The sequence below is a fragment of the Talpa occidentalis genome, unplaced genomic scaffold, assembly GCF_014898055.3.
Source record: "Talpa occidentalis isolate TD23 unplaced genomic scaffold, MPIMG_talOcc4v2.1 talOcc4.12, whole genome shotgun sequence".
Classification (NCBI taxonomy): Eukaryota; Metazoa; Chordata; class Mammalia; order Eulipotyphla; family Talpidae; genus Talpa; species Talpa occidentalis.
This window is the reverse complement of record NW_023601212.1, coordinates 8,952,895-8,975,134: the sequence shown is the minus strand read 5'-3', so window position 1 is coordinate 8,975,134 and position 22,240 is coordinate 8,952,895. Positions and strand designations below refer to the sequence as shown.

Genomic DNA, 22,240 nt, shown 5'->3' with positions numbered 1-22,240 from the left:
CCATGTTGTCCCTTCCAGCTCCCTACATCTATGTACTCTTTGTTCCCTCTGCCTGGAACAGCTCTCCAGCACCTTCACCTGCCTGACAACTAGCTCCTTCCTTCCCCACATTCATATTTTAGGCCTCAGATTAGATATAATTTCCTCAGGGAAGACTTCTAGGAACACCCCCACCCCTGCACCTGGGTGCCTCTGCACCCTCCCATCATAGGCCTGGTCAATGTCCATTTTACCCACCTGGTCATTAGTCTGCTCCTCCTTCAGACACAAGATCCAGGGCCCACAACACTTTTAGGGATCCACAAATAATTTTATTTAAATTTCTCTTAAAACCAGGGCATCCCTGGTGGCGCAAGGGTTAAGACACAATCTATGAAGCTGTCCGCAGCCACTGCAGCACGAGTTCGATTTCCAGCCAGCCGGGGAGCTACCCACATGGCACAGCAGACCTCTCCTGACTTGCCCTGCTGCTCCCCTCCGCAGTGTGCTTCAGTCAATCTGCCTGTTCTGTTCCCCACTCTGTCTCTGGTGAATCCTCTCACCCCCCACACCTCTGGCCTGTTCCCCAGATCTTGTATGCATAAATAAACAAATCTTTAAAAAAATAAAAATAAATAAATTTCTCTTAAAACCAGAAGAAAAAAAGAAACCACCAATGCAGTTGTAAAAGATCGTTTGTAATATTTTTTTTTCATTGAGAGAAAGGCTTTAAATGGCAAAAGTGCTTTGGGCTCGCAAAAATCTTAATATGGTCCCGATGGTCCCATTTGCCTCCCCACAGGACTACGAGTGCGGTGAGGGTGAAGGTCCAGACAGGGTCCCTAGGGCTCATTAGCATGGGCCCAGCACACAGCACCCACAGCAGGTGCATAATATGACTGTGCAGCCAGTGAATCATAGGGGTCTCACGGTCACTTCTGTCCTGGCTCGCACATAATAGGAGATGCCTGATAAATGTTTGGATGCATGGACGGAGGGACGGTCAGAGGACACATGGCCGGACACCTGGATCAGGAGGAAAACAATTTGGGATCAAGCAGCGCCATCTTGTGGCTAATGCTCTCCTGCTTGCCCCTCTCCTAGGCTGGGAAGGAAAGTTAGGTTTTCAGAGCACTCTGACCCTGGTGGAGAGAAAGAAGAATGATGGGGCTAAAGAGGGAGAGGGAAGTGAGAGATTATGTCAGAAACAAAAATCTGGAAGACAGACAATGCAGAGTCCAAATCCCGTGGCACCCACTTAAGTAAGAGCAAGTTACATCGCCTCTGATCCTCAGCTTTGTCATCCAGAAAATGGGGAAAATCATTATCAGGCCTTAGTAATTTAAGAAATAGCTCAAGATAACGTATAGCCTCCTGCTCTGGGGCTCTTACACAGGTGTGTGACCCTCAAGGAGCCCCTCCCCCCACCCCAATGGGAGATGGTGGTCTCCCTGTCAACAAGACTGGGGCAGAGAAAAGGACAGGGGTTTTTGGGGTAAGGTCATCATCAGATTGAGCAAAAACAAAAATAACCAAAGAAAAGAATGTCCAATTCAATTTAAATTTCAGATCAACAGAATCGTTTTCCAGTATATCCCAAATATTGCATGGAATACATTTATTAGCCAAAAATTAAATTCAAATTTAATTAAGCATCCTGTATTTTATTTGGCAACCTTAGCCTGGGTGACAAACAGGTGATGCCACTTCACCCCAAGGGTTAGATACAGTCCTAGTTGGGTTTTATTTGGTCCAATAGTTTTCTAACAGGTTACTTCCACACTCTGGAATCCCCTTAGATCTGGGAATCTCTGAGGTTTTGGTTTATAGACCAAGAATATAAAGAATACTTGAGGGGGATGGGGGATTACAAGTAGTAGCAGCTTCAGGAAGAGGTTGATCCAGGAGTCAGAGAGTCTGAGGGTTAGTCCCTGCACTGCCCCTGGCTGACCATCTCTGGGTCTCAGTTTTCTTTTTTTTTAATTTAAGATTTATTTATTTATGTATACAAGAGCTGGGGTACAGGCCAGATGTGTGGGAGGGTGAGAGGATCCACCAGAGACAGAGCGGGGAACAGAACAGGCAGACTGATGAAATACACTGCTGAGGGGAGCAGCGGGGGGAGACAGGAGAGGTCTGCTGTGCCATGTGGGTTTCTCCCTGGCTGGCCGGGAATCGAACTCGTGCTGCAGAGGCTGCGGATAGCTTCATAGTGCTGTGCTTAACCCCTTAACCCCGGGTCTCAGTTCTCACGTGTAACATGGGGATGGTAAAGGTAGATGTAGTGTTGGGAAGGTTAAGTGGCCCAAAGTGGGCCATGAGGGCAGAAGGCACCCTGGATATCACTGCACTTCGGTGATTAAAGTTACTCATAACGCTGGGTCAGGTTTGGCTCCAGCAACCCCAGGCCGGGGGCGCAGAGGCACAGGCCTCCGACGCCCCGGGGCCGACATCAAGCGACCATGTCTGTTCTGGCAAATTCAGTTTGGCCACTACAGAAAGGGGGGCCAGGGAAACCCAGATCTCATATCGTATTCCCCTCCAGGACCGCACTGCTGGGGCCCCTAGATGGGGAGGGGAGTCCTAGGCTGGATTAGGGGTCGTCCAGGGGTCCCCCTCGTGGGCGCGAGGGGGGAGCGCGGGGCCCCGGGTCCCGCCCTCTTTGGACTCTCTGGCTGCTGCACGTCCCGAGCCCGGGGGGCGGGGCCCGGGGCGGCACCCCCACCCCCGGGATTGGCCTTCCGGTTAGTCACGACCACGTGCCGGTCCCCGGCGCATAAAACCCGCCCTCGCCCCGCCCGGAGGTTCCCAAGTTGTCCTGAGGCTCTGCGCGCGCGCCCGGAGCGTCCCGTCCTGCGGTGAGAGCCCGGGGTGTCCGCTGGCCGTGTCGGGGCGGGGCCGACTAGTCCTGAGCCCCCCACCCCGGGGAGGGCCTTCGGGGGGTTTCGACTGGGGTCTGCGGCCTGGGGGTGGGTCTTCAGCCCGGGCTGTACCCCGCTTTCTGCACCGCCCCTGGCCCCTGCCAGCCGCCTGCCCAACTTCTGAATCAGGCTCAGACTTTCACACCCAATTCCTGGGACTTTCGCGGCTGGGCGGGGGTCGGGGCCGGGGTGGGGGTAGGGGGTCGGGGTCGGGGGGCAGGGGAGGGGGGTGGGGGGCTGGAATCGGCAGGGGGCGCCAAAGAGCCCGTCGGAACTGATAGTCTCCAGGGTTGAGGGCTGTATCCTTCATCCCAAGTCACAGCCCTTTGAATGGGAAGTGTGCGGCTTTGCCAGCGCAGTTGGGAGGCTGGAAACCTTCCTTCCATCCGTACAGGATTCCACCTCCTTGAGCCTTCGGAGAAAAGACCCCCTTCCCGCTCCGACCAGGGGCCGCCCCTTCTGCCCAGCAAAGCCATCCTCCTCCAAGGGGTCTTGCCCCCGGGATCCTGGTCCTCCCCTCCTCACCTTCGGGCCCCCTGGCTGACTCTGGAGAGGTCATGGGCAAACCCCGCCCCTTCCCTTTGGCGGGTGTGGCCAGGGGATTGCACAAGGCTGGCAATGTAAGGTCTACCCTTTATCTGAGTCCTTGGGACCTTTGTCAGGACTAGATGAGGGGCCTCGGTCCCCAGGAACTTTGGAAGTTGGATCTCAGCAAGCCCTGGCCGCAGCTGGGTGATTGCTGGTGCCACCCAGCCCCAGCTAGCTCTCGCTGCGCTAGCAGCAGGCTGCCCACCCTAAGGATTTTAATGGAGTGCTGAAATCTGCAGTGGCCACTCTTGGTTAAGCTAGTTCCAGGAGGAGTTGATGGACACAGGGGTGGGAGGAAGGGCCTCCATGTCCTGCCCAAGCAAGCTCAGACTCCAAGGAAGGTGAGAAGAATAATAGGACTCAGGTGATGATCCCCAGGGCAGGTGTGCCTCCTGGACCCATATCCCAGTTGGGGGGGTCTCTGTAACAAGCAGGAAGCTCATCCCTGGGTGACTTCACATGTCTGCTACAGTGAAGTGTTCTCTTTGTTAAGCATCCGCTATGTGCTAGGCATGACGCTGAACACCACACTTGAGCTTCTTTAATCTGCAGGATTCTGCCTGGAATAGTTACCCCCATTTTACAGATGCAGCAGTTAGACTCCGGGGTGGGGGACCTGTCTTCCCAGGCTCCCCCTCCTAGTGAATTGCAAACTCAGGGGTAAAAAAACCTGCTTTGAACTCGAGAACCAGTTCTCTCACAACATCAGTTTGCTTGGATCCACTTGGAAATTGCAACACCACCGCCAGGAGCCGGACTCCCTTTCTCTGGAAGGAAATGCTCAGAATCAAGGACGGAGGGTCTGTATAGGCTCACCCCAGAATTGTGTGAGGAACCAGCCTTCGAGGCAGGTTCTTTAGCCTTAGGCTAAGCACCACCTTTAGCCTTGTTTTACAGGTGAGAGGAAGCTCTTTGCACATTGCATGGGTATGGAATCCAGTCTGATCATGCCAGGCTGATCTCACCTCACCTGGCCAGGAAATGGAGTATACTGGTGACTCCCATCTCACCTGAGCCTTAGATTTGCTCACACCTGCATTCGATTCACCCAAACAACCTCCTGAGCTCTTTGGGCTCTGAGTCAGACGAGACCCCTAGTCTGACTTGATTGGGGCCAGGTATGGTAAGCTCAGCGTTTTTGGGGGGAACAGGTAATATTATCTACCTGATTGAAAAATCAGAGACCTGCCCTAGCCACCTGATCTTTCTCCCTGAAAGGTGGGCACTGTTCAGTTTCCTGTTTCTTTAACAATTCTATGCAAATACAAGCAAAAACTTCCTATTCATACTTTTGGCTCTTTTTTTTTTTTTTTAAAGATTTATTTATTGATTGATTGATACATACATACATACAAGCACTGGGTACAGTCAGAAGCGCGGGAGGGTGAGAGAATTCACCAGAGCCAGAGCGGGGAGCAGAGCAGGCAGAAGGACCGAAGTACACTGCTGAGGGCAGCAGCGGGCAGCAGGAGAGGTCTGCGCGCCATGTGGGACCCTCCTCAGGTGGCCGGGGAGCAGCCGGGGATCGAACCGGTGCTCTAGAGGCTGCGGGCAGCTTCGCAACCCAGCGCTCAACCGCTGCGCCACCGGGGAGGCCCTATAGAGGACAGGTTTACTAGGAAAGGAAGGAGGAAGAAAAAGGAGTGGCACCAGCCTGTCACAGGCAGGCAGGAGATTCATACCTTTTGTCTCTTATCAGTGTCTTGGTCTTGTCGATTACATTAACTTTCTATACTTTAGACACCTCTGTCGGCTACACTGTTATCCCCTTCTGTTGGGGCAAACAGGTTGTTTCCAGTGCCTTGTGACACATGTATGCACATCCCTGCCACGTGGCAGCATAGGTGTGGGGTGGCTCCCCGAGGGAGCTTTCTGGGTCAAAGGGGAGATGCCTCTTTGGTAGCTTATTGGCAAACTGCTCGCCACAGAGGTTTTGTACCAAACATAGGTGACTCCCCTGACGGCTGATTGGGTGAACGGTTGGAGGGCTGTGCTCAGACTTTGCCCCTCAAGTGTGACCCTAGAATCAGCTGCTTCAGCTCCACCTGGGAGCGTGATAGAGCTGCACGCTCTGCCTGGCCCCTCTGCCACATCAGCCCCCGCCCTGGAACAGCCCTCCGGTGCATGTCAATGGTTGAGCGGCCCAACTCTAGGAAACGGGGGTTCAGCAGGCAGGTGTGGGCCCTGGCTTCTGCTGGAGGGTGGGACAAGAGTGGTCTACCCTGACGAGTCCATCTATCCGCAGTGCCTGCTTCTGAGAAATGTCTTCCAACGAGGCAGAGGCCACTGCCAGCGCTCATGTGACAGCCGAAGAACCGGCACAGCAGGTGAGGGAGCTGTGGGATCTGTGGAATGAAGCCTGCATGCCAGGGTGCCCTGGCAGGGGGCCAGGGAGCTGCTGGCAGCCTTTGGAGGTCAAAGGTATCTTTTTAAATAGTTGGGGGAAGAGCCATCATACGAACCGCTAACAGGGACCCCACCAGCAGATAGGGATGTGAGAATTGGGAACCTCGAAGGCTCTTCGACTGCAGGGGCACAGCTCTGTGAAACTGCCTGTCTGCCCCCCAGCCAGATGTTCAGTGTCTGAAGTTTCCTTTGGGGTCCTCCTAGGAAGTTGGTCCCTAGTCTCCCTCCCCATTTAAATAAAGGCCCCTTTTAATAAATAAATTTATGCAGGCACATGTCATTCATATACCATAAAATGTACATGATAAAGGGTAAGGCTTTAGGAAGCTTTACCAAGTTGTGCCCCCACCATACAGCTGTGAGCTATTTTTCACCTACATAGAGGGAGGCCCACCCGTCCCCATTACTGCCTCTCCCCAACCTGCACCCTGCCACTGCTCTTGCTCTCTGTCACTGTGGATTTGCCTGTTCTGGGCATCTCACATGAATAGAGACACATGATGTAGCTGGCTTCTTTCACCAAGCACAGTTTTGAGGTTTATCCACCCTATAGCAGGTGTCAGTGCTTCACTCCTTTTTAAAAAATACAGCAAAAATTTTATCCATTTTGAAATGTACATTTCAGCAACACTAATAGGGTCCATTCACAATGATGTGCCACCATCCCACCAAGTCTAGAACTTTTTTACCAACCCAAATGGAAACCCCATAATCCTTGATAGCTACTCCCTTCTCCCTGCAACCACCAATAAGTAGAACCATAAAATAATTTTATAAAAGTGGAACCTTCTACTGTGGGGACCTCTGGTGAGTGGACTCACATGGTATTTGTCCTTTGTGTCTGGCTTCTTTCTTTCTTTTTTTCATTCTTTTTTTTAATTTAAAGATTTATTTATTTATATAAGAACCGGGGTACAGGCCAGATTCACAGGAGAGTGAGAGGATCCACCAGAGACAGAGTGGGGAACAGAACAGGCAGACTGACAAAATACACTGCTGAGGGGAGCAGCGGGCATGACAGGAGAGGTCTGCTGCGCCATGTGAGACCCTCGCAGGCTGGCTGGGATTGAACTGGCGCTGCAGAGGCTGCGGACAGCTCCACAGCGCTGCGCCCAACTGCCTGCGCTACCAGGGGAGGCCCTGGCTTCTTTATTTAAAAAAAAAATATTTTTTATTTGTTTATGCATACAAGAGCTGGGGTGTAGGCCAGAGGTGCAGGAGGTGAGAGGATTCACCATAAACAGTGGGGAGCAGAACAGGCAGATCTACTGAAATACACTGCTGAGGGGAGTAGCAGGCAAGACAGGAGAGGTCTGCCTGCACCATGAGGGTCACCTCCCTGGCAGGGGATCAAACTCATGCCTCGGTGGCTGGGATAGCTTGATAATGCTGAGACTTTAACCCCTGTGCCACCAGGGAGGCCCTGTGTGTGGTTTCTTTCACTCAGCACATTGTCCTCAGGTCCAACTGTCAGATTTTCCTTCCTCTTTAAGGCTGAATAATATTTTACTGTTGCACCACATTTTGCTTATTCATTCATCCATTGATGGACACTTAGGTGGCTTCTACATTTTAGCTACTGTGAATCATGCTTTGTGAACATGGGTGTGCAAATATCATTTCAAGACTCTGCTTTCAATTATTTTGGCTTTCTACCCACAAGGGAAATTGCTGGATCTTATGATAATTCTATTTTTAACTTTTTGAGCAAGCACCATGCTGTTTTCCACCACAGCTGCACCATTGAACCTTCCTTCCAGCCCTTGCACTGGTCTTCCCTTTTCTCCATCTTTACTCTTGTTAATTCTGGTTTTTGATGGTTGTCTAAAGGGCATGACGTGATGTATCACTGTGGTTTTATCCACATTTCCAGAAGGACTGGTGATGTGGCATCTTTTCACGTACCTATTGGCTTCTTGGAGGCTGTGTTTTTTCAATATAGTGATACCCCTTTTTCTTTATCCATTCACTAGTTGATGAACTGTTCCCACTTTGGCATTATGAAAAGGCTGCCACAGACAAACGCTTTTACACTAATGTCGTGCAGACATTGGTCTTTCTGTCTGCAGGGTAGATTCCTAGGAGTGAAATTGCTGGATCATATGTCAACTTATGATTAACTTCTGAAGAGACCATGTAACTTTATGGATAAACCCTGGAGGCACAGTCCAAATCTGTCACTTGCTGGTTGTGTGACCTTGGGTGACTTCCTTAAATCACTCTATACCTCAGTTTACCTCCCATAAAATTGGACTAACTCTCTTCCAGGACTGGAGATTAAGCAACTTAAAATAAATTCTGATAACAGTGAAGTTAACTCTTTTGCCAGGGTTTCTGCGCACATCATCTTTAAAATGGGTAGGAAGAAAGATTTCCCCGTCTACGGAGGAGGGAATGAGGCTCCAAAGGGTTGCCTGGTCATTCAGCAACTCTCCCGTGCAGTGAGAGCCGCCTTTTTCAATATGTAAATGAGCAGGTGTGGCCGTGTGTCAGGAAAACTTTATTTACAAGATCAGGTGTCTGGAATATAGTTTAGTCATATAAAGGAATGAAGTTCCCACACACGCTGCAACCTCAGTGCACTCAGGACTGATGCTCGTGAAACAAGCCAGACACAGAAGAACACACAGAGTGTGACCCACTCCCTGGAGGCCCCTGGAGTCACATCCATAGAGACAGGAGTAGATGGCGGGTGCCAGGGGCGGGGGGGAGGGGAGGGGAGTTGAGTTAGTGTTTAATGGAAACAGAGCTCCACTTGGGCAAGAGGAGAAAGTTCTGGAGCTGGAGGGTGGGGAGGGTCGCACAACGGTGGGAATGTGCTTGATGCCACTGAGCTGTGCCCCTGAAAATAGTGAAAATGGTAAATTTTGTTATGTGGATTTTACCAAAATTAAAACAAATGAAGCACTGGCACATGTGACCGGATGGATGAAACCAGGGAGGGGAGCCGGGTGCAGGGGACCACGTGGGCGACGCTGTTGGCGTGAAATGTCCAGAAAAGAAAATCCATAGGCACAGGCAGCAGATTAGTAGTTCCCGGGGTCGGCGGGAGGGGAGAAACAGATGTGGGGTTTCTTTCTGGGGTGATGCAGAAGTCCTGGAACTTCTGCAGGGGGTGTCTGCACAGCTCTGTGACTACAGACACACCTCAGCTCTTTCGGGTCCGGACCTGTGAAATGAACACCCCCATAAAGTGGGTCACGAATACCAGGGATTCGCAGTCTATGTAGAAGTTAGGTTTCTGCTGGAGTCTATGACGTGTGCAGTAGCATATGTCTAAAAAGCGACGTACACCCTAATTAAGGATGACATGGATGTGAAGCGGACAAGGGCTGTCACGATTAGGGCGCCACCGGCTTGCTGGATGCAGGGTTGCACAAGCCTTCAATTTGTGGAAAAAAAAAAAAAAAAAAAAAGGCCTTGATATCTGCAAAGTGTAACAAAATGAGGTCTGGTCATACACTGAAAACCATTTGGCTGCCTTTCAATTTTTTCCCTTATATTTTTCTTTTTAAAAATGTTAGGATTTTAAAATTTTCTGATTTTTGTTATTCTAAAATTTAAAAAAAACTTTTCTGTCCTTTTCTGAATTTTTTTTTTTTTTTGGAACTATGCGCTTTAAAAATGATGACGTTTTGAATGCATGAGCTGTATCGCCAAGCTGTTAGGGAAAATAAGGATAGAAAAAAATCAGGTGACCTGGGCTGCTGGCTCTAGAGTGCTGCCCCAGTTTGAGCCCTGAGCTTGTGGTGGGGAGTGGGGATGGATTGGGGCTGAGGATGGGTCCTTGTCTCTTGCCCTGCCTGGTGCTCTGTGGCTGTGCAAAATAAATGAAATGCAGGAAGTATGTGACCAAACCTTGGAGTTCCTAACTTGTGCAATTGTGTGGGTGCAGAGTAAGAGTGAGCCGAGCTTTCTTCAGTCTGGAAAGGGACCAAAACTGTGGGGCACCCCAAGTTTCGGTCCCAAGCCTGAGCTGCTTCTTCCTGCAGCCCAGCGTGGTGGACCGCGTGGCCAACATGCCCCTGATTAGCTCCACCTGCAACATGGTGTCCGCTGCCTACACCTCCACCAAGGAGAGCTACCCCCACGTCAAGACTGTCTGCGATGTGGCAGAGAAAGGGGTGAAGACACTCACAGCAGCTGCTGTCAGTGGGGCACAGCCCATCCTCTCCAAGCTGGAACCCCAGAGTGAGTAAAGACCTTCCATGGCTGTTTCAGGGGGTCTGCCCCAACCTCAACCCCTGGCCCTGTTCTCCCAAACCAATACTAGCTAGCTTTCCCTGAGGGATACTCATGGGCAGGGGTGCATACCGGGTAATAATGGCCAGTTTCTGTCTTGCCCGTCTCCTGCAGTTACTTCAGCCAGTGGATATGCCCACAGGGGGCTGGACAAGCTGGAAGAGAATCTGCCCATCCTGCAGCAGCAATCAGAGAAGGTAACTGACAGCCCCAGTTAGGAGCCCTGGGGTGGCGGCTCAGCTGAGCCGGGACCATCCTAGTCCACTTTCACTCTAGTGGACGAGTGTGATAGCTTCCTTCCTGACCCGCTCTGTCTGTCCCTACCCTCCCTGAACCTACTCCCCTCTGGGCAGCCCTATGAATTGTCAAAGTGCTAACCAGATCTTCTCCAACCCCCCTTGTGTTTCCTGCCTTGCCCAGAACAAAAGCCAAAGCACTCCGCCTTGATTGTCCACTCCAGCCACGCTGGCCTCTGTCCTCTTTGCTCATAAGTACCAATCACGGTGATGAAAGCAGAGTCCTTGCCCTTGTGGGACTTTCATTCCAGGAAGTCAGGGAAGCAAAGATAACTAACAGTCCTACCCCAGGACCTTTGCACAGGTGGTTCTTTCTTGGAGAGTCAGTCTTTCAGGTCTGTTTTAACCTCGCCTCCTTAGAGGCCTTCCCTTCTCACTGAAAGAGGTCCCTCTAGCTCAGTCCTGTTCAGGAGGACTTTCTCTGGTGCACATGTTCTTCCTGTGCATCTTCCACTATGGAAACCACTAGCCACATGTGGCTACTGTGCCCTTTAGAATGTGACCAAGGGGCCTCCCTTGTGGCACAAGGGGTTAAAACATAACCTATGAAGCTATCCACAGCCACTGCATCACGAGTTCAATCCCTGGGCAGGGAGATACCCACATGGCACAGCAGACCTCTTCTGGCTCGCCTGCTGCTCCCCTTAGCAGTTCTTGTATGCATAAATAAATCTTTAAAAAAAGAATAGAATGTGACCAAGAAACTCAGTTACTAATTTTAATTATTTTAAATAGCTAACATATTTTTTTAAGATTTATTTTATTTATTTATGCATACAAGAGCTGGAGTGTAGGCCAGAGCTGCAGGGATGAGAGGACTCACCAGAGACAGAATGGGGAGCAGAACAGGTGGATTGACTGAAATACACTACTGAAGGGAACAGCGGGGAGACAGGAGAGGTCTGCTGCACCATGTGGGTATCTCCCTGGCCTGGGATCGAACTTGTGCTGCAGTGGCTGTGGACAGCTTCGTAGTGCTGAGACTTAACCCCTTGCGCTACCAGGGAGGCCCAGCTAACTAATGTATTTTATTTTATTTTATTTTTTTTTAAGAGGCATGTATTTTATTCATTTATTTGTTTGTTTGTTTGTTTATACATACACTGGGTACAGTCAGAAGCGCGGGAGGGTGAGAGAATTCACCAGAGCCAGAGCGGGGAGCAGAGCAGGCAGAAGGACCGAAGTACACTGCTGAGGGGAGCAGCGGGCGGCAGGAGAGGTCTGCGCGCCATGCGGGACCCTCCTCCGGTGGCCGGGGAGCAGCCGGGGATCGAACCGGCGCTGCAGAGGCCGCGGGCAGCTTCGCAACCCAGATCTCAACCGCTGCGCCACCGGGGAGGCCCTAACTAATGTATTTTAAATAGCTAATTTTAACTATTTCAAATGAAATAGCCAAATGTAACAGTGGCTCCTGTGTTAGGCAGCACGCTGCTAGCCTGCCACGTCAGATGTTTTGCTCAATAGCCTCACTGAGCTGTGATTCACATGTATTTAGGGTCTACAGTTCAGTGCTTTAGTATATTCAGATTGCATAACTATCACATTAATTTTAGAACCTCTCATCACCCCAAAATGAGGCCCCAGACCTCTTCGCTATTATTCTCCTTCCCACCAAATACCCCCGCCCCTGACAACCACTCATCTCCTTCCTGTCTGTCTGCGCCTGTCCTGGACATGTCTCCTCAGTGGACTCACACCCCGTGTGGCCTCGTGTGTCTGGCTTTGTTCCCTGAACATTGTGTGCTCTGGGCCAGTCACACTGTAGCTGTGACAGCATTTCTCGCCCCTTTTTTTTTTTTTTTTTTTGGTGGGACCCTCACCGGCAGCAGGGGAATAAACCGGCGCTGCAGAGGCTGTGGGCAGCCTCGCAGCCCAGTGCTCAACCGCCGCGCCACCAGGGGAGGCCCATTTCTCGCCTTTTTAAGGCTGGATGTTACCCCAGTGTCTGGAGGGGCCACCTTCTGCTTATTCATTCGTCATGGACACCTGGGTTGTGCCTTCCTCTGACCACTGTGAATCACGCTGCAGTGAGCAGGGCATACAGGTCACACTGGCTTTTCAGGAACACTGCAGATAGCAGGGGGCTTGGCTGCTTGTCTCCCTGCTGGGGTGAGACTCTGCTATGTGCTCTGTCTGGCCCCCCTCATGCAGCCTGGCCCAGTGAGACAGACGGCCATGCTAGATATGCCTACTCATGTTCCCTAGACGGGGAAAGGCCAGCCGCCACTGCTGTTCCCCCAGGCTTTCCGCTGAGACCACCAGGCGGTGGTGGCCCTGTTGGCCGAGGACATCCAGGCATGTCCCCTGGCAGCATCCTGTCTATGCAGAGACAGACTCAGCTAGAAAGAGTGGAGCAGGATTTGAACCCAGAGTCTCCAGGGTGGGGGTGTGTCCTGGCACTATGGGGTGTTGGGCAGTATCCCTGGTCCCACCCACTCAATGCCAAGAGCACCCCCAATGAAAGAAATGTCTCCCAACATTGTCAAGTATTCTCTGGGGGAAAACCCTCGCCCTGTTGGAAACCATTGTTCTAATTGACTTCATGATTAATGTGCTCCCAGGTTACTGACTTGCCAGGAGTGGGCCCTCATTCTGCCGTCACGATGCAGTGCTTGGGCCAAACCTTGTCCTACGCCGTGTCTTAGTCAGCTCGGCTGTTGTAACCAAGTGCCACACGCGGGTGGCCTCGGCAGCAGACATTTATTTCTTGCAGTTCTGGAGACTGAGAGTCCAAGGTCAAGGTGTGGGCGGGGCTGGCTTCTCCTGAGGCCTCCCCCTTGCTGGCTGTCTTCCCGTGTCCACTCTTGGTTGTCCCTGTGCGCCCGTGTCCTCACTTCTTTTTTTTTTAAAGATTTATTTATTTATGCATACAAGAACTGGGGTGTAGGCCAGAGGTGGGAGGGCTGAGAGGATTCACCAGAGACAGAGTGGGGAGCAGAACAGGCGGACTGACCGCAGTACACTGCTGAGGGGAGCAGCGGGCTAGTCAGAAGAGGTCTGCTGTGCCATGGGGGTAGCTCCCTAGCTGGGGATCAAACTCATGCTGCAGTGGCTGGTAATAGCTTGATAGTGCTGTGTCTTTAACCCCTGCACCACCAGGAAAGCCCCATGTCCTCACTTCTTATCAGGACACCAGTCACACTGGATTAGTATGACCTCATTGAGCCTTACTAGCCCCTTTAAAGACCTCATTACCAAATGAAGTCACATCCTATGCTCCTGGACTTGGGGTTTCAACATGGCTTAGCCCACAGTGGTACCAACAGCTGGAGGCACAGAGAGGGGGTGGCCTGGTTGCCCAAGACATGCAGCCAGAAGATTCAAGCCAGGGGTTGGACCCAGACCATAAGCTCCGGAGGGCTTGGTCTTAACTGAGACACCAGACTTGATCTTGATCCTTGGGGTCACTCTGGAGCTGGAATCCCTCCCTTCAGCCGTCCTGGACGAAGGGGTGTGAGGCCAGGGCACCCGGTGCAAAGGGAGGGCAGAGATGCTAAAGCTGCCTCCCCTTCCTGCAGGTCCTGGCAGACACCAAGGAGCTTGTGTCATCCAAGGTGTTGGGGGCCCGAGAGGCGGTGTCCAGCACAGTGTCCAGTGCCAAGGACACTGTGGCCACCCGCATGACAGAAGCAGTGGACATGACGCGGAGCACGGTGCAGAGTGGTGTGGACATGACCAAGTCCGTGGTGACCAGTGGTGTCCACTCGGTCATGGGCTCCCGCATGGGCCAGATGGTGCTGAGCGGAGTGGACACAGTTCTGGGCAAGTCTGAGACATGGGTGGACAACCACCTGCCCATGACAGACGCCGAGCTGGGTGAGTGTGGCCCGTGGGCCTGGGTCCCCTCTCCGCGCTTTCCAACTTGGGGGTTCTCCCAGTGGCCACCGGGAGGCTGTCACTGGCTGCCCTCTTGTGCCTGTCAGCTGTCCTGGTGTCTAGCCCACAGGGACCAGTTCAGTCTCCTCCCCTTGGGGGCCCCCAAGTCTGTCCTTCCCACAGATGCCATTAGAGGGCACCTGGGAGCTTCTTCACAGTCAGTCTTCCCTGCAACAGCCACCAGAGGGCACCTGCCAGCTCCTGAGTCAGGACCCCCCCCACCTCTGACCACAGCCTCCCAGGGGTCCCACCTACCTCCTGGTAAAAGCCCAAGTGTTCCAGGAGATCCTCTTATATTTGTGGGACTCCCCTCGTTCATCCAGCCTCACTGGCCTCCTTACAGACCCTTGACCCTGCTTCTGCCCCAAGACCTTTACACTAGCTGGTCCCTCTACCAGCAACATTTTTCTCCTAGACATCCAGAGGGGCTTCCTCCCTTCTGCTCTAGCTCTGTGCTCAAATGCCCCTCCCACTGAGGCCTTTGTTCTCTAAAATTATCGCCTCCCTCATGTGTGTGTATCCATCCATACTGTGCACTGACCCTGAATCCCCCCCTCCGCTCCTGCCCAGCTCTCTCTTCTCTTCACTCTCATCAGTGACTTTGCAAAGCGAAGCTTCCGTCTTGGTCACTGCTGTGTCCCCAAGTCTAGAGCGGGGCCCGGCTCTTAGCAGGTGCTCACGTTCTTGAATAAAATCACACAAACCACCACCTTTCTATACCCCTCACCCCCAGAAACCTATTTGTTCATTCAGATGCCCTCACCGAACTCAGGCTGAAATATATGGAAGTCAGGATGCAGGAGAGAATTCAAGGGGAGAACTGGGTAGATGTGTCTGAGGTGAGGTGACTGGAACGCCAGTGGAGGGAGGAGGGACTGAGTCATGCAGGAGTCAGGGAAACAGGAGTCAGCCCTGGGTGACGGGGGTCTTGTGAGGAGGGAGGAGGTGAGGGCGGGGTGGGTGGGCAGGTGCTGCAGGGGCGTGCTGACCAGGCGTGATGTGGGTGCTCACCCTGGGGAGATGGGCGTGGGGGAGGCCTGTGGGCAGCAGAGGGGCAGGACCCCACTCGGTGCTCTCTGGAGGCTGCTGTGGGAGGCACAGACTTGGGGTGGGGGGCGAATGTGAGCAGGGGGACCATGGTGGAGGGGTTCCTGTGCTCCAGGTAAGCAAAGGTGGGGACTGGGCAGGGTGTGGCAGCAGCGAAGAGAGGTTGACAGACTGGGAAGTACTAAAACAAAAGCGGCCGGCCCTCCTCGGGTCTGGCCAGCGGCCTTGACTCCACCTGTGCAGCTGCCCCCAGCTCGCGTGCGATGACTTCCTGCTGGACTTGCAGCTCCAGTCTGCACGTCAGCCAGCCCGAGGGGCCGTGTTACTAGACATGCACTTCTCCCATGGGGGGGTGCACCAGGGCTCCAGCCGGCTTTGGCCAGAGCTGGTTGATTTGAACTAAACATTTGGGACAACTGGGAAAAGTTGAAAACAGATGAGGTCAAGGTTCCCAGCAGCAGCACTGCTGACAGTCAGGGCTGGGTGTCCTTAGCGGGCGTCCCAGCCTCTGTTGGGGGAGGGTTGTGAAGCAGGCTCCTTGCCCCCCCCAATTCCTGGAGCACTTCCACTTGGGACAACCACAGATGTCCCCAGATGCCCCCCAGTGTTCCCCCATGTCCCCCAGGCGGGAGAGAACCACCGCTTTGCCTGTTCTAGAACCTCATCTAAATGGGATCTGCAGGCCCCTGTGCTGGGAGCAGAGCTGATCGTGAGCCCCCACTCATTCCGTGCGCTGCTTAGTACTAAGGATCATTTCTTCCTGTGTTAGCTGGAAAACTTCCCTGGAGAAAGTTTTCTGCAATTTTGATAACTCTGAGTACAGCTTGTGGTGGTTAAATGGCTCACTTCCTCTTTCAATTTTTTTTTTTTTTTTTGGCATGGGGGAGTGATTAGCCCCCTCCAGGGGTTAATGGTGAGGTTTTCCCCACATCCTAGGTTTGAGTGTGTGGCTTAACACAACATATTCCAATTGGGTGCATTTATTTCATTGACACATCATTTGCCCCATCATTTTTCACTGCCTGGAGCTACCTTAGAGTTGACTCTCAAGCCGCATGATTCTCCTTGGGACTTCGCGAGGAAAGTGGTGGTCCGTTGCTGTCTGGAGAAACTCGATGTTCCAGGGCTGAAGGTCTTAGGCCCTGCAGTGGTCACTGGCGCGTACATGTCACTTGTCCTTTGAGTTTGCAAAACATAACTCTGAACCTCTTGCTAGAAGGGACCTGGCTGATGTGTTCCCTGCCTTACCCCAAGTTCAGTGTCTGCTGGCCCGTAGCAGGCGCTGAGACCGAGTGAGACTCAGTGTGGGGTCTAAGCCCCTGAAGGCAGGAGGAGAAGCAGGGTTGCTGGCAGCCATGGCAGAGAACAGACCCGCCTGCCAGCTGACTTTCTGTGCTTGTCCGTTGTGTTCTTAGTCTAGATGAGATCACTCTGCACAGGGTGGCCTGTGGGTAAAGGGATGATGAGCTGTTGTAGGGCTGTGTTAGAATTAGGCCAGGCCTGCTGCTTCCTGGCTCAGAGGGGAGCAGGTCTCTTCCCCCTCCCTCCAGGCTCTGCCCTCTGCATGGGCCATGGGGCCCTGCCACCTTGCTCAGACACGCCCAGACTCTCCGGGACATCCTTGGCCGAAATAACTGGGCTGCTTTCACTTCCATGGGCAGAGCTCAGAATGTCACTGCTTTTGGGTTAGGCTTTGCAAACTTGCCTGTGGTGGGAGAATGGGGTAGAATCTTTTTTTCTCAAAATGGAGGTTTTCATTTTTGCTCTATCTAAATGCCCCCCATTTTGCTTTTTTGGTTCAGTTTTTTAAATGTCAGGGTCAAGTGACTCTTTCCTGACATCTTCCCTGGCCCAATGATTTTGTAAATAAAGTTTTATTGGTACACAGCCACACCCATTCATTTACTTATCACTACAGCCCAAGTCTGAGCTGCCCAAAGTGTGAAGTTTAGACAGCTTTGTTCTGGAAAAGGTATCCAAAGGAGCTTTTAGTTATTTTTATTATCTATTTGTAGCAGATTATGCAGCCTTCTGTAGTAAAGTTTGCTTTCTAAACAAATCTGGAAAAGTTGATTTAAAAGAGATCAAGCAGGACAGGGAACACAAGCATATGCCCAAGATAACTTGAAGATACCCAGAACAGCAGAGGCATTCTGCTGATTGAGTGAGCTCCCCATTTTAGTCACATATCTGGGCATCTGCTCAGGGTTAGACACTGCCCCAAGAACCAAAGGCAGCAGAGTCCTTCATCTAGTCTTCGGCCTTTGCTTGGTCAAGGCAAACCTTTGATCAAGGGAATACAGTTGTTTTTACAAACATTACACAATTCTGGGATTTCAGAGGTTGGTGAACTTGTCCTGTGCAGAGCCAGGCAGTCAATTTTTGGGGCTCTGCAGGACTTACACCCCTGCTGATGTAACAGGAAAGCACAGGCAGTAGGGAATGCCTGGGCGTGACTGTGTGTCAATAAAGCTTTAGAAAGGCAGGTGACATTTCATCCAGAGGCCGCTGTTTGCTCCCCTGCCGCAGAGCACTGGAGAGCCCGTGAGTTCGTAGGTTGGGATTCAAACCCAGATCAGGTTGCTTGCAGAGCTCAACCTATTACTGCTATATTCATGTTTAAATGCAACAGGATAAAATTGTCAGGACAGGAGTTTTCTGTCCCGCTGCCTTGTAATTTTCTGAGCACTTTCCTGGGCCACGTCGTCCTGACTTTTCTTTGCTCCTGGTTAAAATGGTTCTTGTATGATTCAGACTTCTCCCATCGAGTCTCAAGGTTAAGAACCTCATGGGGTCCGAGGGTCTGGCTGCAAATCCTGATTTGTGACCCTGGGCAAATCATTCAGCTACTCTGAGCTCCAGTTTCCTCATCTGTAAAGATGGGGTGATGATGCCTCTTTTGTAGTGTTAAGATCTAATAAGGACACATGTGAAGCACCTAGAACATTGTGGAAGATTGTGCCAGCTGCTAATACAGGATCAGCCATTTTTCTCTTAAGGACCAGATAATGAATACTTGAGTCTCTGGAGACTGAGGGTCATTATATAGATCTTCCTCACCTTACTGTGGGGGTGCATCCCAAATGTAAGTTCAAAAATTGAAAATGCTTTTAGCACTCCTAACCTACCTAGTGTCATAGGTCAGCCTAGGTCAGCCTAGCCCCCTTCAACCTGTTCCATACACTTAACTTTTACCTACAGTTGGGCAGAATCACCTAAAACAGGGCCTATATGAAGTTGTGAACATGTCAAGTCCAGAGGGCTGTTTTGTAGACATGATGGAAGGTGAAGACCTAAAACACAACATCCAAAGCACCCCACCACCACCACCACCACAGTGTGCTGTAGAGTATTGCTTGTTTATGTGCCTAATCATTTGACTGGTTCCGGTGATTTACCATGTTGCTTACCCAGAAAACAATCAAAATATAAAAGCTGAAGTAAGGTTTCTATTGAATGCATATTGGGTTCCCTTCATTGCAAAGCTGAAAGATTGTAAGTTTTGAGTCATCCTAAGTCAGATATTTATACTTTGAAAGCTGTCCTATTTAACAGACATGCTTGGATGTATTAGTGTTTCGTACAAAACTGGAGGGGGGTCGAATGTGGCCTAAGGGCCATAGTTTGTGAACCCTCGCGCTAGCCTAAGGCTTCCTAATTCTGGAAGGCTTGGGCCCTGTTATACCCATTTTGCAGATAGGGAAAACCAAGGCAGGGACAGCCTTTTCTCTGAGGCCTCACAGCTTGCATGAAGGGCCACGAGCTCTGGCAGGAGCCCCCCATGCCGCAGTCCACTCCGCTCTGCTCCAGGCCTGGCCCTCACGTGCCCCTGCCTCCCTCCGCAGCCCGCCTCGCCACGTCCCTGGAGGGCTTCGACATGGCCACCGTGCAGCAGCAGCGGCAGGAGCAGAGCTACTTCGTGCGTCTGGGCTCCTTGTCAGAGCGGCTGCGGCAACGGGCCTACGAACACTCGCTGGGGAAGCTGCAGCACACGAGGCAGCGGGCCCAGGAGGCCCTGATGCAGCTGACGCAGGCCCTCAGCCTGGTGAGCCTGGGCTCGTGGGGTCCCTCCTGCAGCTTCACTAACCAACCCCCCACACCCAGGGGCTTATCCTTCGTGTGCCGCAGGCCTGCCCAGACCGGCCTGGGGCACTGTGGTCAGGTGACTGCTGGGACTGCTAGAATAAACATAGTCTGAGCTACAGGAACTTACAGTCTCCTAGTGCCTGAGGCTGAGAGCCCAAGATGATGCTGTCAGTGGGGTTGGCCTTTCCTGAGGCCTCTCCCCTTGGCCTGCAGGCGACTGCCTTCTCCCTGTGTCCCTCATGGTGTCCTCTGTGCCCATGTGCCCTCATCTCTTCTTAGAAGGAAACTGATCAGATGGGATTAGGGTCCATCCCAGTGGCCCTGTTTTAACTTAAACACTCCTTAAAGACCCTCTACCAATAGCTCCAACCGAAGGTCCCGGGTTTCGGCTCCACTATAGGACTTAGCAGAGGACACATCTGGCCTGTGGGGTGGGGGCTGGAGGCTGGGCTCTTGCTTGGTGCCTCCCCCCCACCCCCTCCACCCCTGCCATGAGCTGGCTTTGCTCTTCCCTACCCTGGTCATCCTGCGGGGTCCCCTGCACAGCACACAAAGCTCAAGTGGAGAAGGCGCTGAAGCACTTGAGTTTTTGTTTAAAGCCAGTTTTATTGAGGTATAATTTATACTCAATAAAAATTACCCTTTTTAAAGTGTGCTGGGGGGTCAGGGGGTTGTCAATATAGACATGTAACTACTCCCAACATCAAGATAGGGGGATTTTCTATTCTCTAAAAAGTTAACTGTTTATTTTTTCCCTCTTTGCTTAGCTTCCTTCTTAGTACTGTCTCCTCCATCTATTTTTGTAAATTGTTTTACTGATGATAAATCCACATGAGATCAGATGTACCGCCCTAACCATTTTTAAGTGTATAGCTCAGTGGCATTAGCTACAACCATCCTCACCCTCATCTCCAGCACTTTCTCATCTTCCCAAACTGAAACTCTATTCCCACTAAACAGTAAACCCCTCCCCTCGGGGTGTGTGGGGGCACCAGGGGTCAAATGCCCAGGCAGCTTGGTTCTCTCTCACGGCACTCTCTTGCCCTAGATGGAAACTGTCAAGCAGGGAGTTGACCAGAAGCTGATAGAGGGTCAGGAGAAACTACACCAGATGTGGCTCAGCTGGAACCAGAAGGAGCTCCTGGGCAAGGAGAAGGATGCAGCCAAGCCAGAGGTACCCCCAGAGAGTGGCAGGAGGTGTTGGGACCCTGAGCGCCATGAACCTAACTGCCTGGAGTGTTTTCTCCTCTCACCTCCCATTATTGCTGTCAGGATGCTAAGACACCTCCTCCAGGAAGCCTGACTTGTTTTCTGCTGTTGGGTGTGTTGGGTGTGTTGCTGCTGAATCTGGAACGCAGGGCAGTCTCAGCCTGCTAAATTCTATGCCTACATGTCGTTTACCTCGAGTCATTTTATTCTAGCTGTCCTAGTGGGGAGCAGTGGTGGATCTTTGTGGGTCTGTATTTCCCTGATGGCTAGTGAGGCTGAGTGTCTTGCACCTGCCATCTGCTTATCTACTTGAGAGATGTCTCTGCCTTTTTTTCACTTTGACTGTAGTGTATCTCACACAGTTCAAAACTCAAAGAGCAGGTGTTCCAAGCTACCCTTCTAGGCGGTCTCACCCACGGAAAGGTTTTTCTGAAGGTGAACGGTAAATCCCCATTTGCTTTTATAAATAAGATCCCTTACACCCACAACAAATGGCCCCTCCCCTCTCAGCAGGTGGAGTCCCAGGCGCTCACCATGGTCCGTGACATCGCCCAGCAGCTGCAGGCCACCTGCGCCTCCCTGGGCTCCAGCATTCAGGGGCTGCCCGCCCACGTGAAAGACCAGGCCCAGCAGGCGCGCCGCCAGGTGGAGGATCTCCAGGCCACCTTTTCCGGCATCCACTCCTTCCAGGACCTGTCCAGCAGCGTCCTGACGCAAAGCCGCGAACGGGCGGCCAAGGCCCGAGAGGCCCTGGACCACATGGTGGAATATGTGGCCCAGAACACACCCGTCACGTGGCTGGTGGGGCCCTTTGCCCCAGGAGTTACTGAGAAAAAACCAGAAGAGAAGAAGTAGGATAGACAGGGAACTCGGGGTTCCCAGCCCTGCCTGACTGGCCACATTATGTCCCAGCCTCCCTTGGAGCAAACATTTCTAACCACTTCTCCCCGTTTGTCTCACCTTGGGAACCCAAGGTCCTCAAACCCAACCTGTCCTCACCTCCTGAGCTGGGGGAAGTGTGTTCTCAAGCCCTGCAGTCACTTGGGCAGTTTCCAGAAAAGTATTCTCTAAAAGTTTCCCAAGTATTTTTCTTACAATCAGGGATATTGTCCTTATGTCCCTCTTCCTTTTGTACGTCATGGCCTCGAGTGTTAGCCTTTTGCAAATGAACTTGGACCCAAGGTCTGCAAGGTGGGGTGGAGACGGAGCTGCTGAAACTCTAGAGCAGAAGGGGCCACGCCTTGGGGGCCTGCCTGGCAAGCCTTGGGGACCTTGGTGTTTCATTGTTGCCTTAATAAATTTTACCTGCAGCCAAGTACAGGCTGTGTGCGCGTGTGTGTGGGGTGGGGGGTGTGTGGGTGTGTTTGTTTCCTAGCAGCTGAGCAGCTGTCTGTGCGGCTTTGTCAGCTGCTGTGACTGCGGCAGGACCAGACCTGCTAATGGGCCTGAAGTGCCTTCAAAGGGCCCATCTTGATTGTCAGACATGCTCACTGCACTTGCTTGGTCTCTAGTCTTCAAATTAGATCCTGGACGTTGCAGAGAAGAGCCAAGCATGAAGGACCTTTCATTCCTGCCCCAGGTACCACGGCC

At 52.1% G+C, this 22,240-nt stretch overlaps 1 protein-coding gene across 1 annotated transcript; it reads left to right on the top strand.

The window, feature by feature from the left end:
• Positions 1–2,789: 2,789 nt before the first annotated feature.
• PLIN3 (perilipin 3) lies at positions 2,790–21,976 on the top strand. Its single transcript, XM_037505133.1, has 8 exons — positions 2,790–2,837; positions 5,734–5,815; positions 9,887–10,085; positions 10,251–10,333; positions 13,951–14,248; positions 19,201–19,400; positions 20,490–20,615; positions 21,161–21,976. Exons 2-8 carry the CDS (start codon positions 5,750–5,752, stop codon positions 21,503–21,505), a joined length of 1,317 nt encoding a protein of 438 aa, XP_037361030.1. The 5' UTR covers positions 2,790–2,837; positions 5,734–5,749; the 3' UTR covers positions 21,506–21,976.
• The last annotated feature ends 264 nt before the right edge of the window (positions 21,977–22,240 follow it).